Source organism: Diadema antillarum, unplaced genomic scaffold, assembly GCF_040938485.1.
Source record: "Diadema antillarum isolate AM-2024a unplaced genomic scaffold, OU_Dant_1.0 seq00000765_RagTag, whole genome shotgun sequence".
Lineage (NCBI taxonomy): Eukaryota > Metazoa > Echinodermata > Echinoidea > Diadematoida > Diadematidae > Diadema > Diadema antillarum.
In genome coordinates this window covers 786,350-802,510 of record NW_027271655.1, presented here as the reverse complement: position 1 = coordinate 802,510, position 16,161 = coordinate 786,350, and the positions used below count along the sequence as shown (strand labels likewise).

Below are 16,161 nucleotides of genomic sequence, written 5' to 3'. Positions count from 1 at the left end.
TAAATTTGATACTCCCCTTTTTTTTGGGGGGGGGGGGGGAGGGGGAAGGGGAAATCATGATAGAAACCACCAAACGGTTACAATATTTTATGGGATTCCCTGACTGAAGCCAGACGCAGTCTCGAGTCTCCGCGGAACATATCTTATCAGTATCACTGACAACAAGATAGCCTACAGACAGATCTTTTATTTGGTCAAAACGACAAGATATTGTCACAAAATTGTGTAGCGAACAGAAATATTGCAACCATGCCGACCAAGTTAATGTATACTAGGTAGAGTTATCTAGATCACTATGATATGAACTGTTTGATATTTATTGCTTGTATTCTTTGCCCAGTGCAATGATACCATAGTATGAGTGATCACTGCTTGGTTTCCATCAACTGAACCGGTCATCTTCTATCATTGGCTGATCAACTGAAACACTGCACACTGCAGGATGACTAGCCATGACAACCAATCATCCAGCAATCTAAGGCGCCAGTCCTCAGAGAACAGCATGTCTCCAACAAGCCTGTCTGAAAAGGTGACCCACCTGACCTCCATAGCAACCGGTCAGCAGATGAAGATTCCTGACGAAGATAGAGTAAGTAAAAATTCACAGGCCTATTTAGGTAATTTGTGCAGAGTAGAACAGTGTAGATCTTTGATTTACCCCATCAATATACACTTCTTCATTGTACCGGATATTTCACGATTTGCCTTATTGAAACCTGCAACTTGATTGACATACAGTGTACGTAAACTTTGTTGTTTAATCATCATATGTGGTTTTATGATCTGCTTATTTGGTAAGGAAGAATACTTAACAGTGATTTCTTTTTCTTAATGACATCTTTTATCACATGACTGCAGAAGTTCATTTGAGCAGTCCCTCAGACAGTAGGCCTAGTGATTTAGATTTACCTGATAAATACCACAGTCAAAATATGTACTGAGAATGTACCTTATTGAATACCTTGTATTACATTATATTATTTCTTAGGAGTTTACATGTTTTCCATGCACTCAGCAGAAATGTCGCTACATATTTTAGGCACTGCTCAATCTGTGGCGTGAGCTTTGTCATAATTAATCACCTACATTGTTTAGAAAGTGCCATGTAAACTGTATAGCGACCTGTGTTCTGGATCTCTCAAGCTACTTGCAGATCAAATGTACAGTTTATACATTCAAAGATAATGGAAAGATTTGAAGTTAGGGTGATGTATATGTGTGGCTTCCTTTTATGAGGTACGAGAATGATCTTTTGGAAGTGGCAGCAATTGATAAGTTATAAAATGTTAATTTCTTGATTTCTTCTCCAGCTTGGACTCTGCAGAAGTGTATCTGAGTTTGAAAAGCTCAACAGAGTTGGTGAAGGGACGTATGGCATTGTGTGTAAGTACCATACATGGATCACATATTCCAGTATAAAGCGCCATATAAATGCAGTTGTTATTATTATTATTATTATTATTATTATTATTATTATTGTTGTTGTTGTTGTTGTTGTTGTTGTTATTATTCTATGATGTGAATATTACTCAGTTTCCTTTTGATAAGCAACAAGCAAAAAAGTATATTATTAGGTTCATAAATGGAAAATATTGGACCTTAAATTTGCCTAGTTCTACTTGTGTGATGCTGCTTTGTTCTTGAACCAGCATACAACTATACATGCAAATGTGAGATACATGAAGTTGCCATATGTCAATCAAACTGTTGTCATACCCAAGTGAGTGTATCTACAGCGAGAAACATGTGCCTGTCACTCCTGTCTGAAAGACACGCAAATTGTTTGCTGTGAGTTACAAACTTTGTGATGTTTCTCTCTGCAGATCGTGCTCGTGACATGAAGAGCAAGGAGATTGTCGCCCTCAAAAAAGTGAGGATGGAAAAAGAAAAGGATGGTGAGACATTTCTTAATGAGAAAGTTGGCATGCTTTATCATGTGTTTTTCAGGCCGTTATTATGGTATTTCACACTTGTTTGAATTGCATAAAATCTAATTTTAGTCATCATCTAATCAGTTCATTAAAGAGTGTAAAATTTGTTGAAATAATTGATAAACATTGAAACTCTAATCCTACGAAGAAAATATGGTGTGCTTTTAAAAGTAAATTCAAGTGTTATTATCAAAGGACGTTATCTATAGAAGTGACTGTGTTATCTGTTTTTAAAAGAAGAATTAATATATACAAAAGGCATGACTTTTATTTAATGTGAACATGTATCTGCTTTAGTAATCTCATTCCTGAAGTAGTACTGAATACACAAACAGTTAAAGACATAAGATATCTGACATGAATTGCAAATAATCAACATTGTGGCAGGTTAGAGTCATACTGCTGATGACAAACGTGTAACTTTTTACCCTCATGTGCAGGTCTACCCATAAGCAGTTTGAGGGAGATCCATCTTCTCATCAACCTGCGACACGAGAACGTCGTGGAGCTGCGGGAAGTGGTAGTGGGACAGCATCTAGACAGGTCAGTGACCTTGTGCAAAAAATTGAAGTCACATTTGTGACCAGAGTTTTCAGTGCAGCTCATCTGGGACTTTTTATGCCTCCGCAACGAAGTGGCCGGAGGCATTATGTTTTCGGGTCGTCCGTCCGTCCGTCCGTCCGTCCGTCCGTACGTCCGTACGTCTGTCCGTCCCGTTTTGTTTTTGTCGATATCTCAAGAACTGTGTGGTGGTTTTACATCAAACTTGGTATGAGGGTATATCCTTGGGGGATAATACTTTGTGTGGATTTTAGGGTCACAGGGTCAAAGGTCAAAGGTCACAGGTTATTTTGTGAAAAAAATTGAAATTTCATGTTTTTCTCCATATCTCGCAAATGGTTCAAGGTATCTTCATGAAACTTAGTATATATGCTTGTACCGATGGGCAGTGATTATCTAGGGAAGTTGGGGGTCATGGGTCAAAGGTCAGGGGGTCAAAGGTCATGGTCAACTCCTCAAAATATCACTACTTTCCTTAAAATGCAGTATGCCTGAAGGTTTTTTTTTTTAAACTTGATGTATGGCATGTATTACCTAATATATATTTTTGGGGAAGTTTCTTGCCAAAAGGTCAAAGGTCAAAAGGTCAAAGGTCAAGTGAAAGTGCTAAATTGCACTTTTTCCTCCATATCTCGAAAGTAACTCAAGGTATCATCATGAAACTTACATATTTATGCATGTTCAACCTAACAGTGATTCTCTTTGGAACTGTGAGGTCAAAGGTCAAAGGCCAGGTTTAGATAATGTCATTTAATATTTTGCCAATTGTGTGAAACTGTCATCACACATTGTCAAGACATTGTACTATAGACCTATTAGGAGAACCATGCATTATGGCGGAGGCATATCAGTAGCCGTAGCGATATATCTAGTTCTCCATATTTTCATACTTACTTTATTTTCCTTTCCACCTCATATCTCCTCCTTTTCAGCTATTCTTCTATCTCCAGTGATGCAATCCTCATCCTATTCCTTAGGAGAATGTCAAAACACATTTCCTCATCATGGAAAATATTTGTCTCAAACAAGCCTGAGTACCAGTGCAGAGTTATCCTGGCTCAGACAACTTTGATTAGATATCCAGATAAACAAATGCCAGCTTATATTTTTATATGTAAGTTCTACCTTAGAATAATTATCTCAAAAATAAGATAAATATAAACTGCAGCTTTGAAATGCAACATCATCATTTTAGCACTTTGAGGGCTAGGTGGGTGCAAGGTTCTAAAGACCCATGTGCTAGTTTGCCTGAGGCAACTGAAATTCACTACTTAGCAAGTAAAATAGATGGGTACTTGCTCTTGAAATGTATAGGAAATTTGTCCAATTAACCATTTATTTTAATAAGCAAGTGAGGATTTTGTAGTGTCCTGTGATGTAACTCTTCAAAGCCTTCTGAGATACAAAATGTAGTACCCTTCTGATCCTCAGGCAACAATGTTTTGATGTGTTTTCTGTGTCAAAATAGCTGAAATTCAATGATTTCATTTCTTTCCCCAAAAAATAATAATGTAGCATCTTCCTGGTGATGCAGTACTGTGAGCAGGACCTGGCTAGTCTCTTAGACAACATGCCTTCACCTTTCACCGAGGCACAGGTCAAGTGTCTCACCCTCCAGATGCTGCGAGGACTGCGCTATCTCCATGACAACTTTATCATCCACCGTGATCTCAAGGTCTCCAACCTCCTCCTTACAGATAAGGGGTGCATGAAGATAGGTGAGTCCAAATGGGGTTTGATGGGATGCAACAGATATCAGAAGTTGGTGTGAGTGGAGTACTGTTAACTCTTCATGTGCCACGTTCGCACGTCCAACTCAGTCTACGGTGTGCTAAGTTCGCATATTCTGCTCTAACCCACAAACCCGCCCAAACTGATCAATAAATTGCCAAAATGCCAGAGTACAGTGAAAGCGTTTCTCGCGATTCCGTTCCTGCCACATGTAGCTTGTTATTTATGAGGTGATTGACTATCTCTTCAACATTGCGCACTGCATTTCCAGGGCAACAAAAATATGATATGAAAGTTACATAGATTTGAAACAAGGAATATTTTCCCAAAGCAGGACTATGTTGCTGTCTGAGAATGACGTGGCACACAGGGGTTTTAAACCATGGCACATAAAATTCAAGCTGGTGGAAGATGGTTTTTTGTCAGAGATTGATATGACTGCACAATCTTCCTTTTGTCCATCCAGCAATGTGGTGTGTTTTACCTCAGTATTGACATTTACTTCATTTTGCAGTTAGATGTCTATATTATATAATTTTATGCCAAATGTCGGGAGGAATATTTTGCTGTTGAAATACAGAGGGCTTTGTCACCTTATTGTGAAGAATGACAAATGTAATGGTAGTGATCAGATTGAGTGGACTTCCTTGACCGTTTTTTTGAATATTTTTTTTCAATGCGTTGTATTTCATCTGTGATCCCAAATTGAAAAGACGCATTCCATAATGCATCGAGTAATTTCACTCAAACATAGCCGACTTGTGATAATCTTGTTTATTTGTGAGTTCATTGTCATGTCTCTGATGTTAAGTACCGGTTTCACTAGAAAATAGTTATTAGAAAAGATGCGATTTTATGTATGTTTTTTCTGACATTGTTGCCTTAGTTATATTCCCTTTTCTATGGCACAGAGAGGATGTGATGAAGTATGTGTATCATCACTTTGCTGAAATTTATTAAATAGCAAAGGAAAACATTGAAAGAAATAATGCAATAGAAATAGCAACATTATATCTATGCATTTTGCTATTATTATTGATTTATGAATTCCTGCTTGTTATATTGGCATACTTTCCTGTAATATATATCATAATTTTGTCTAATTTCTCATGTAGCGGATTTTGGTCTTGCACGAAAGTATGGTCTCCCAGTGCGACCTATGACCCCAAAAGTGGTGACCTTGTGGTACAGGGCACCAGAGCTCTTGCTTGGTTCACCAGAACAAACAACAGCCATCGACATGTGGTAAGGAAAATGAACCAGATAATATACCCTGTGATATATTCATACATTGACAGTGTTCACTCATTAATTAAAATTTTATTCGTGGTCATTCATTCAAATTGTTGGATTAAAAAAAGATGGCAATTGCCACAAAGACTACGTTATGGGTAGAAGAAGTAAACAACCAAATGAACTATTCATTTGAAGTGAAAAGCTGTTGACATAAAAAGGTTTTGATAATTATACTGTAGACAATGTTATTTCGTGTTCCACACAAACTGAACACTGCAGCTCAGTGGAATATTTATTTGCAGTATTGCAAACATTCAGATAATTGTCTCTGTACAAGAAATTTCTAGGACTGACACAGCTGTTCAAGATCTATGCAGACTTCAAACAACAGATTTCAAGTATGATGTGCATGTAGATAGCTTAGATCGCATCATATGTGATAATTCAGAAAAGAGCTGTTGGTATTCTTCACTTCTAATGATGGACAGTCGGTTTGTCAAAACGATTGAGCCCCAATAGTGAACTGCACGGTCCTTCAGAGAACTCACTTGAAAAAGAATACCTCAACAGTCCTCGTCAGGACTTCAGAATACTTGGTGAGCTTCAATCTGCATCATACCATCTCAAACTAACACATGAACTATTTGAAGACTACAGAGAATTTACAAAAAGTCTCTGAAAGCTGTAGCCAGTACTTAAAAGGTTTGTGCTTGTGGCGTAATTTTTTGTTGTTGTTTGAAATGTGTTATGTATACCCTTTTTTTTTTTCTATGCAACTCAAGGGCAGCAGGGTGCATTATGGGTGAACTCTTGGCCAATAAGCCCCTCATGCCTGGAACATCAGAGCTCCACCAGATCAACTACATCATCGACCTCCTGGGGACTCCCAACGACAGCATCTGGCCAGTATGCTCACCTTTTCCCTCTGCATATATACTTTTTTAGTGTAACATGTAGATACAGTCAACCTTGCCTAAGTCAAATCTTTTTGGACTGAAGAATAGCTTCTACTTGAAGAAAATTTGACTTATAAGGGAGTAAAATCAATAGAATATAGAGAGAAGAGGACTTGAACAGACCTCCAACTTAGGCGATAATTTGACTTATGCGAGGTCGACTTAAGCAAGTTTGACTGGATATATCGATGGATGGGTAGAAACAAATGGGAATAGATATAGAAATATAGCCATCAGTACAATTATGTACAGTCATAATCATTTCAGCTTGTATTAATAATCATATGAAGAATTAATATAGCAGTTATGACCAAAATGTCTTTAAGCGCTTTACAATTAAGAAGAGAAACAAACATGTAAATTCACTACATGTACAAATGATCCATTTATTACACAATCATCGGTGTTCTTCTTCAAATAAGTGGGTCTTGAGTTTCTTTTTGAAAATGTCAATGGAGGTAGAGTACTGAATATGAGTAGGGAGGTTGTTCCAGACATGGTTGGCACAAACAGAAAAAGCCCGATCACCATAATGGTTTTAGGTGCAAGCATATGTATATCTTTAGTCAGGATTATATCTCCTGTTAAGATTTTGATTTGACTTTTCCCACATTACATTTATTTCACCTTCAATCACCCTTTCCTCTCCTTTTCTTTCAGGGAAAAACCAATAATTAATTTTTTTCAATGTATCAAACTACAAAACAGTCAAATGGGTACACAACTATGATTTTATGTATGTGAGGATGTGTGTATCTGTGTTCTATCATCAGGGATTTTCAGAACTGCCGCTGCTCCAGAACTTCACCCTCAAGAAGCAGCCATACAATAACCTCAAGGCAAAGCTACAGTGGCTGTCTCAGGCTGGCCTCCGTCTTCTCAACTTCCTCTTCATGTACAACCCAAAGAAAAGGTATGCACACACCGAGGGATACTGAGAGACATATATGATAAGAAGGGGTCATGGTTTAGTTTAATGAGCTGTAACCTGGGTTCACATTTATTTTCATTTTTTTTTATATAAAGAAATCTAAATGTCAACCACCCCATGTAATTTTTTCATAGTAATGAATGAAAACAATGTATCAGTTTAGTCTTGTCATGAGTAGCTGTAAATTAGAAGAGATGATAATTTTCTGTAGAGACTGGAGCATCCGCAAAAGAAAATGTACATTTTCCATAGGTAAGCACTTTTCTTTGTAATGCCCAAAATTGTTATTGTTAAAACTTAGTGAAGTAAACAACACTTCTAGAGACAAGTGCTCTTATATCAAATTAGTTAACATTAGCTGCTTCAATCATGCATGAAAATGTATGAGTATGCATTTGTCATGGTTTTGTTTCATCTCAAAATGATGTGGATTTTTCAGAAATCTTTGCCTTCAGAGTCTGTAGCTCAAGAGGTGTGTGTACTTGGAATATTAACCCCAGCAGTGAATATTTCATTTCTTTATCTTTGTTGCTGTTGTTTTGATCTGCAGAGCCACAGCTGAGGAGAGCTTGCAGAGCTCTTACTTCAAGGAGCAACCGCTTCGTAAGTTTGCCTTCTCTTCGTATCATGTCAACCTGCCAAAGTATTGAGGGAAGACATAATACCTGCTGCCGTCGAATTATATCTCTATGTGCGCTATGTGCTATTTGGCAGAAATGTTAGTCTTAAATGAAAGAAAGATGTTATTTAGAGGGGTGAGGGTTCAGGTGTGAGTTTCTTCACTTGGTCTCCCTCTACAAATTAAATTTGTTAAGATTGCAACTGCTGATCTGTAAATTAACAAACATGTCGGAAAAAAGGAACCAGTGGGACGCAAACCTGTCATCTACTGCTTTCCGGGCAGCGACACTACCACCAGGCTGTCCCTGTTTGCCGGCAGTGACATGATGAAAAAGGAACAAATACCGAAGCTCCAAAATTCCTACATTGTTATGTTAAATAGTCCAAGGTGGACAAGGCATATTAAATGAAAGAAAGATATTATTCAGAGGGGTGAAGGTTCAGGTGCGAGTTTCTTCACTTTGTCTCCCTCTAGTAGATGACAGGCTCGAGTCCCACTGGTTCCTTTTTCCGACATGTTTGTTAATTTACAGATAGCAGTTAAGATCTTAACAAAAATAATTTGTAGAGGGAGACAAAGTGAAGAAACTTGCACCTGAATGTTAATCTTCTTCTTGTCTTCTATTACTTGTGGGCAGAGCTTCTTAGAAAGTGTCACATAGAGAGTACTCAAAGAAGGAAATAAAACATTAGACTGAGGTAGGACAGGACAGACAGCCTAATTCTGAGATTTCATGGATAACTTTAATAGGCAACTGATGCAGGGGGAAGTTTGCAGCTATGATATTCTGTGCTTTGGGTATATGTGTGTGTAGTGGAACACTCACCTGGACTTCACCTTATTGGCCTGAATTCGCGGAGGTGGTACAAATGAAACCATGGTTTAAACCATGGACAAAAACTATGGAGCGCCAAGTGCATGTTTGTAATAATCTCTCATGTGTTAAAGTGACTTTTTGTGTGTGTGTGTGTGTGTGTGGTTCCCTTTAATGGGAAAAATTCAATTTATGTTTTAGAAATGTGTTTTGTATATTTTTTTCCAAATAGCATTGTAGTACTGTACTAAACTAACAGATTGCATTATTGTACATATGAGGAGATTGCTGTTATTTTTAACAGTCTGATTCACACTGGAGATTTGGTTCAAACTTCACTGGTTGGAGGAAGGACTCCCTCTTTTGTCACACTGACTCCATCTTGCACAAATTTATTATCGTGGACCCTTTAGTTTACCTGTCTTACCATACACACACATGCATACACATGCATGCGTGCATGGAAACTACTGACCAGTTACTATGATAACTTTTTGTGTAACGATTGTATAAGGTGCTATCTGTGTAGACAGTAAGTAGGATTAGCATGGCTCTTCCACTCAGCTTCAGATAAGCCATATGAGCTAAATAGATTTTTTTCATTTGTTAATCTCTATGTATCTGATTATCTTGTATCTCTTCTGTTTACAGCCTGTGATAAGGAACTGATGCCAACGTTCCCTCAGCACCGTAACAAGAGGAAGTCAGCCACTCGACCAGAGCATCGGTAGGTTTATATCCAATTGTCCATATCGCTCTGCCTTTATCTAGTGTAAAACCAAAAACAGTTATGACGTAAAACTTTCGCGAATCGGAGCTAATGGCTTTTTTATGCCTCCGCCACGAAGTGGTGCCGGAGGCATTATGTTTTCGGGTTGTCCGTCCGTCCGTCCGTCCGTCCTTCCGTCCGTCTGTAATGAATTTTGTGGACAGGGTAACTATCAAAACCTTTTGAGGTATCCTAATGAAACTTGGCATGTATATGTATTAGGGGGTGAAGTTGTGCCGATCAACTTTTGGGTGCACATGCTCAAGGTCAAAGGTCAAAAGGTCAAGGTCAAATGCTTAAAATTGCACTATTTCCCCCATATCTATGCAATGCCTGAAGATATTTTCTTGAAACTTAGTGTATACATGTATTACCCAATAAAAATTCTTTGGTGAAAGTTTGGGGTCATGAGGTCAAAAGGTCAAAGGTCAAAAGGTCAAGTAAAATGTCAAAATTTCACTTTTTTCTCTGTATCTCGGAAATTGTTCAAAGTATCTTTATGGAACAAAGTATACATGCATGTACTGACTGGCAGTAGTTAGCTAGGGAATTTGGGGTTCATGGGGTCAAAGGTCAGGGGTCAAAGGTCAAGGGCAATACTTCGAAATTGTACTATTTTCCTTATATTTATGCAATGCCAGCAGGATTATTTTTTTTTTAACTTAATGTATGCATGTATATTACCCACTAGAGATTCTCTGTGATTTTTTTTTTTGCCAAGAAGGTCAAAGGTCAAAAGGTCAAATATCAAGTGAAAGTGCTGAACTTACTACTTTCTCCATATCTCGGAAGCGGCTCAAGTAATCTTTAAACTTAGTACTTATTTATGTATGTTCTGCCTGACAGTGATTCTCTTATGAATCAAAGGCCAGATGAAAATGATAACAATTTACTGCTCAATACAGAAATTGCACTTTTTCTCCATACCTTGACAATTACTCAAGTGCGTAAATTTATGAAAGGGTCAAAGTCGAAGTTAAAGTACACGCTCTCCTATTCATCCAATTAAACATAGGTCAAGGAAGGTAAACATTCGATACATTTGTGACAAACATATCATTTTAATATTTTGCCAATTTTGTGAAAATGTAATCACACATTGTCCACATGTACTATAGACCTATTAGGAGAATCATGCATTATGGCGGAGGCATACCAGTCGCCATAGCGACATTTCTAGTTTTTTTTGCGGCATAAAACTTTCGCCAATCGTCTCTGGCCTTCAGTGCATTGTGCAGATAAAACCTTTTGTGTGCATTTTACGTTCTCAAATCTTGGCTCTTTGCGAAAGTTTCATGCATGCAATAATTTCTGGTTTAACAATGTTTCAAGTCTGTCTGTATATTGTTTTCTCTAACTGTCTTCTATTTTCTTTGTACAGTATATTATGTGCTTATATGCATATAAGAGCACTTGTAAGTGTAAGTAGACTTTGAATAATGCACTTATCTGTCTAAGATATAAGATTGTTTTAAATAATTACCTCCGCCAAGGGAGTAGGTCATGTTTTCATTACTGTTGGCTTGTTTGTTTGTTGGTTTGTTGGTTTTTTTGTCAGTGTGCAAAATAACTCAAAAAGCTGTGAACGGATTTGGATGAAACTTGCAGGAAAGGTGGAGAATCTCACAAGGAATAGATGATTAAATTTTGGTAGAAATCCAGAAATTTTTATGGATTTTATGAAGGATTTGTGATATTTTGGCAGGTAGGGTCAATGGCACATTTTTGTGGTTTTCATACGTGCACTAAAGTGTGTGCGCTAGTTTCTGCTAGGACGAGGTGTGCCACTCAGCTTAGGGTTGATGATGTAACAAAGGCTTCTATATTGGGAAATCGGGCGATTTTCAGCATGCATATACATATGGGTGGAAATCACTGATCTCCGTAGAAGAACAAGATCAGTGGTGGAAATGAGCTGCTTGGCGGAGGTCTGTGCTATCAGAATGCTTCTCTAGTTTTGTATGAGAAGTATCATGTTACATTGTAACTACTGAAACTTGACACTCTCCAAGGAGCACCTGCCAGCTTTATTATCTTTGATAAACAAGGAATATTACTGAACTTCATTCCACCCCTTGCAAATGATAATTTACCAACATATTGTTTAGTGTAAAAGGGAATTGATCAAATACACTTATTGAGACTACATTAAATCCTTTGTGCTTTAATTATTCCTATATCTTTGGAATTCGAAATGCATCACAAAATTACAGATCTCCAGAATACACACATATGGGATATGGGGTGGGGGGGTTGGAGGAGGAAGTGGTTTCTGATGTGATATGTATACAATGTACATTCTAATTGTGTTGGAATTTTCTCTCCATTTTTCCCTCTAGGCCTGCACCTTATGGCAAGAATGAGTTTGGATTGGCCTTTGGGTCAAGTGATTCCAAAAAGAGCAAGAGATGATAGCGGTCCATGAAACTTTTGTTCAACAACACTTTGTTGGGTTGGAACATCTGAACTCGCTATTCCGTGAGGAGTCGCTACACCCCATTTCCAGGCGGCTTCTCATCCTTGGTGGAAATTTGAGGTGTTTGATACCATGGGACTTGTAGGTTCCAAATGTTTGCCCTTACACCTGCTGTGAAGATGCATGAAGGAGATCAGTGCCAGATGAAAGGAGTTCGGGTTCCACATAAGGGCTCCCAAATAAGGACCATAAAATTATTATAATTCATGATCCCCTATGATGTACTCAAACTGTCAAGGTCATTTAATCAGAAATGCTAACTTGTGCCGAGTTCCCACCTCCAGTCAAACTCTGTTCAACTTTGACATGGCCATTCTTCGCATCTGATGGAAAGAGATCTGCACCCTCAAGAGTTTCCAACCCTAGAGATTTTGCATTTCATACCATTTTTCTTTTGTGCAAGAGGCAGTTGGAAGGTGGATTTCTCTTCATTTTGCAATGAGGTGAGGGACATTGACCAGAAATGTTTGAAAATGCATCAAACTGACTGGATGTTTGAACTGCTACAAAGTAAAGTAGGATGTTTGATGTGGCATACTGTACCGCATGATACCATCAAACCCTGGGTTACGGCATTGTGTAGTGCCATCTCATGTTTTGTTAGATGTACAGCTACACATTACTCTTGTGGCCATTCTTAAGCAATTGCGATAACTATCCCAATGCAAATTCAGCAGTGTTATGATGTGTTTAATGTAATTACAATAATAATAATGTTAATGCCCCCTTTTTTACAATCATTGAGGGAATTATATGGAAAAGGTTGGGCCAGTCATTTGATCTGTGCAAGAAGTGGTATGAAATTCCTGATCTTTTCCTACAGATATGTAATTGATTATAATGGCTTACAGGGTTTTGAGGGAATGCAAAGGAAGTAACATACATTAACTATAGCATTGCTGTATTACATGAAAGAAATTGACACTTAGAATTCTACTTTTGATAATGAACAGAATGTAATGCACTAAAAATTGTTTTCCCCAGTATTTTGTAACCCAGGGTACAGCATAAAAGAAAAGGTTACAATCATTCGACAAAATCATGGACTTCCATTTGGTACCCCAGGGTATATCGTTTGGAAGGTACTTTATACACATACTGTAAAAGTGGAAGTTTTCGCGGTGTTGAAATTTTCGCGCATTTCGCGCAATCCAAAACCAGCGCGAAAATAAAAGCATGCGAATATTTTTGCTTGCCATATGTTCCAGTATTTGATGTCTGGATTCCGCGGAATTAAAAACACACGAAACTCTTCTAACCCAGCTGAGAGCGAAAAATTAGTAGCACGAAAATATCCACTTTTACAGTAGTCTAGGAGAGAACATACACTCATACAGTGGCACTCTTAAAAAAAGCTAGATATTAATTTCTCACAAGACAAACATATGAGAAGTTGACCTTATTATGTTTACAATTTTTTGAGTGGAGTTGGTTGACAGAGATAAAATTATGGACATGAAAAAAGTGTCATGTAATTGTCATTGCACAGTAAAACTCTTTCAGAATAAATACGGCCATGTGAACATGCAGTGGCCTCTGTAACTGTGAGTCATTTACAGCGGTTTTGTGATATGAAGTGTGTTTCTTGATAGTGGGATTGATAAGTGTGAAGACATGCTGGATTTTTTTTCTTTGCTTTTATTTTGTATTGTTTGTTTTTGTATCTCTGGCTTGTTACCAATACTCTACTATCACTAGGAAATCCTGTCATTACAAGGTCATCAATCCCTCACAATCTACTTTTCCACATCTACTTTGTTACTGTTCGTATAGTTTGCTTCTTTTCCTCAGTTATAATGTATCAAACTGTCTCGTGACTCTCTATGTGCTTTCTATTTGCATTAGCTGATGCAAAGATATTGGTTAGGTCAATGACAAATTCTGTCATTAATTGTGATGATAATTTAGTCCGACAAAGCAATGCTCTGATATAACATGGTATACAAATAATGAATGTTTATGAATGCAATGGACAGAATATTTCATGAGGTGAAAGATGAAATGTGACCTCACACCACAAAACAAACAAAAAGTCGCACCCCTTGATTTTATGTGAGGACTCAAAACAGGTGAAATGGGTCAACTATGTCAATCTGGAGTTTTTCATGTTTTATGAAAGAGCTATCTTTCTTCTACATTATTCTTTAGTTTGCTATCATAACACGAATGGGAAAGTGTGTTTTCAGCAGTTTTTCTACAATCCCTTTTTGGGGGAGAGTATAGAATCTAGAGGTGCCTTTTCGTTTCTTGAAATCCTTTGTACACTCTTCACTTTCACGTCCAATATAACCTTTTGAAAGGATAATGCTACTGCTTTGTAAGTTGGCATTAATCATGGACAGAAAGTGTTAATAGAACATGCTTAATTTCAGCTTAATCTTATAATCCCTTCATTGTTGTTGCTCCGGTGGTTGACATCCTGTGTTTTGTCCCTTTCATCGCCCAGCTAGAGCGGCTTGGTGAAAGATTAAGCGCTAGAATAAACCCTGTACTTCAGAGCCTCTTTTTTCAGTTCACACTTTTCCAGAGTGTTTGCTTACTTTCCAGTATTTAGGTAGGTTAGGGTAATCCATTTGAATTGAGTTATACATCATTTTAAAGCTTAGAGTCTGCTCTTTCAGAATCTGCCCTTAACTAAAAATCCATTTCTTGCGACTTTTTGTTGGTTTTGTGATGCAGGGTCACAAATGATCCATTCAACGAGGCAAAGCTGAGTTGAATGGATCAATAATTTAATCTTTCACCGAATGAAATATTCTGTCCATTTCACCAGGGAGGTGAACCTCCCTGAGTGCACGAATATATTTGTTTTATATAACACCTAAAATAGATCCTTGTTTATTGATGTTTTATTAATTTAGAAACAAAAAAGAATGTTCGGGATCCAAGATCAAGAGAGTGCTCATTGATTGCTTTACGCCTGTGCAATGTCGCATATGCACTACAAACGCAAGCGTTTTACATGCATAGTGTGCCAGGCTCTCGGCATGCGTGTAATGGAGCAATATGGATCCAATATTGCACGGTTCATGGAGCCACAATTGCACGAATGATGACGTAATAGTAAAATGGGATGAATTATCATGAGCAAACAACCAATCAAATGACAAGGATCTATCTAGGAGTTATATAAAGATTGATATGTGTGTGAGGGTCTGGTTAGAGATCATGGTTGAATATCAACTATCAATGAGGAAACTTAATATTGTGGTCATCTATTGACCAGACTGGATACATGTCTAATGGCGATTAGATCTCAAGATTTCTTCAAGCCTACAAAATCAGCCATGACTGGCATATTGGAGCAATCCATGCTTCATTTTATATACACACCGGGGGGGTTGTTCATAAAGCTGTTCTTAAAGCTAAGTTACGAACGACTTATGAATGACTGGAACATGTTCTGATATGCTATACTTAACAGAATTTCTGTAGTTCATCACAAGAACTGATCATCAGTCATTCTTAAGTCATTGGTAACTTTAAGAGCGTTATGAAACACTCCCCAGATGCTACCACTTGTGACACTGTAAGAGTTCAGAATTTGTACTTGAAGTGTCCTAACACCTCAGCGGTGCAAGTCCTGTGCAGCAAAGAAATCATGCACTAGGCAACAGGTTTTTGTATGGAAGTCACATAAGCAAAAGGAAATGTCCTACTGTAGCCTAGATATTAAGATTACTGAGCTATATTTGGGCATATCTAACCTATAATGGCAGAGTATGACCCTCAAAAACTTCAAAGACGTGAAGACGTCATTGCCCTTCATCACAAATACCTGCAATACATGTCATAGTTCTGTAATCAGCAATTGAGTTGAGTTTGAGTTTGAGTTTGAGTTTATTTTATTTATACACGGAAATAAAAGCCTGCTTTCAGCTGGACAGCTGTTTTTCAGCAAGGCCGTGTTTCACATCGAATAACAAAGTATACATACACACGGCGAAAATGCAAACATATGCAATGATATACAATAATATATAACAAACACTGAACAAGTTACAAAGAAGATCAATGAGAAAAAAAGAAGAAAAAATTCAGATATTAAAAACAAAAGAGAAAATCAATATACTTCTATGGACACATTAAGGGATTTCCGCTAACTTCATGATCTCTCTCGAGAAACTTTTGATG

At 37.7% G+C, this 16,161-nt stretch overlaps 1 protein-coding gene across 1 annotated transcript; it reads left to right on the top strand.

Moving 5' to 3' along the window:
• Positions 1-442: 442 nt before the first annotated feature.
• Positions 443-12,057, top strand: LOC139738717 (cyclin-dependent kinase 10-like). Its single transcript, XM_071649353.1, has 11 exons — positions 443-589; positions 1,311-1,383; positions 1,824-1,895; positions 2,372-2,474; positions 4,008-4,210; positions 5,339-5,468; positions 6,242-6,365; positions 7,189-7,328; positions 7,897-7,949; positions 9,434-9,509; positions 11,891-12,057. Exons 1-11 carry the CDS (start codon positions 443-445, stop codon positions 11,961-11,963), a joined length of 1,194 nt encoding a protein of 397 aa, XP_071505454.1. The 3' UTR covers positions 11,964-12,057.
• The last annotated feature ends 4,104 nt before the right edge of the window (positions 12,058-16,161 follow it).

What these genes read in the sequence shown, in the direction of transcription:
- LOC139738717 (XM_071649353.1), top strand. Translation starts at nt 443, where the DNA reads ATGACTAGCCATGACAACCAATCATCCAGCAATCTAAGGCGCCAGTCC. An exon ending in TAAGGGGTGCATGAAGATAG is followed by an intron (nt 4,211 to 5,338) that starts GTGAGTCCAAAT and finishes TTTCTCATGTAG; the next exon opens with CGGATTTTGGTCTTGCACGA. An exon ending in GCCACTCGACCAGAGCATCG is followed by an intron (nt 9,510 to 11,890) that starts GTAGGTTTATAT and finishes TTTTCCCTCTAG; the next exon opens with GCCTGCACCTTATGGCAAGA.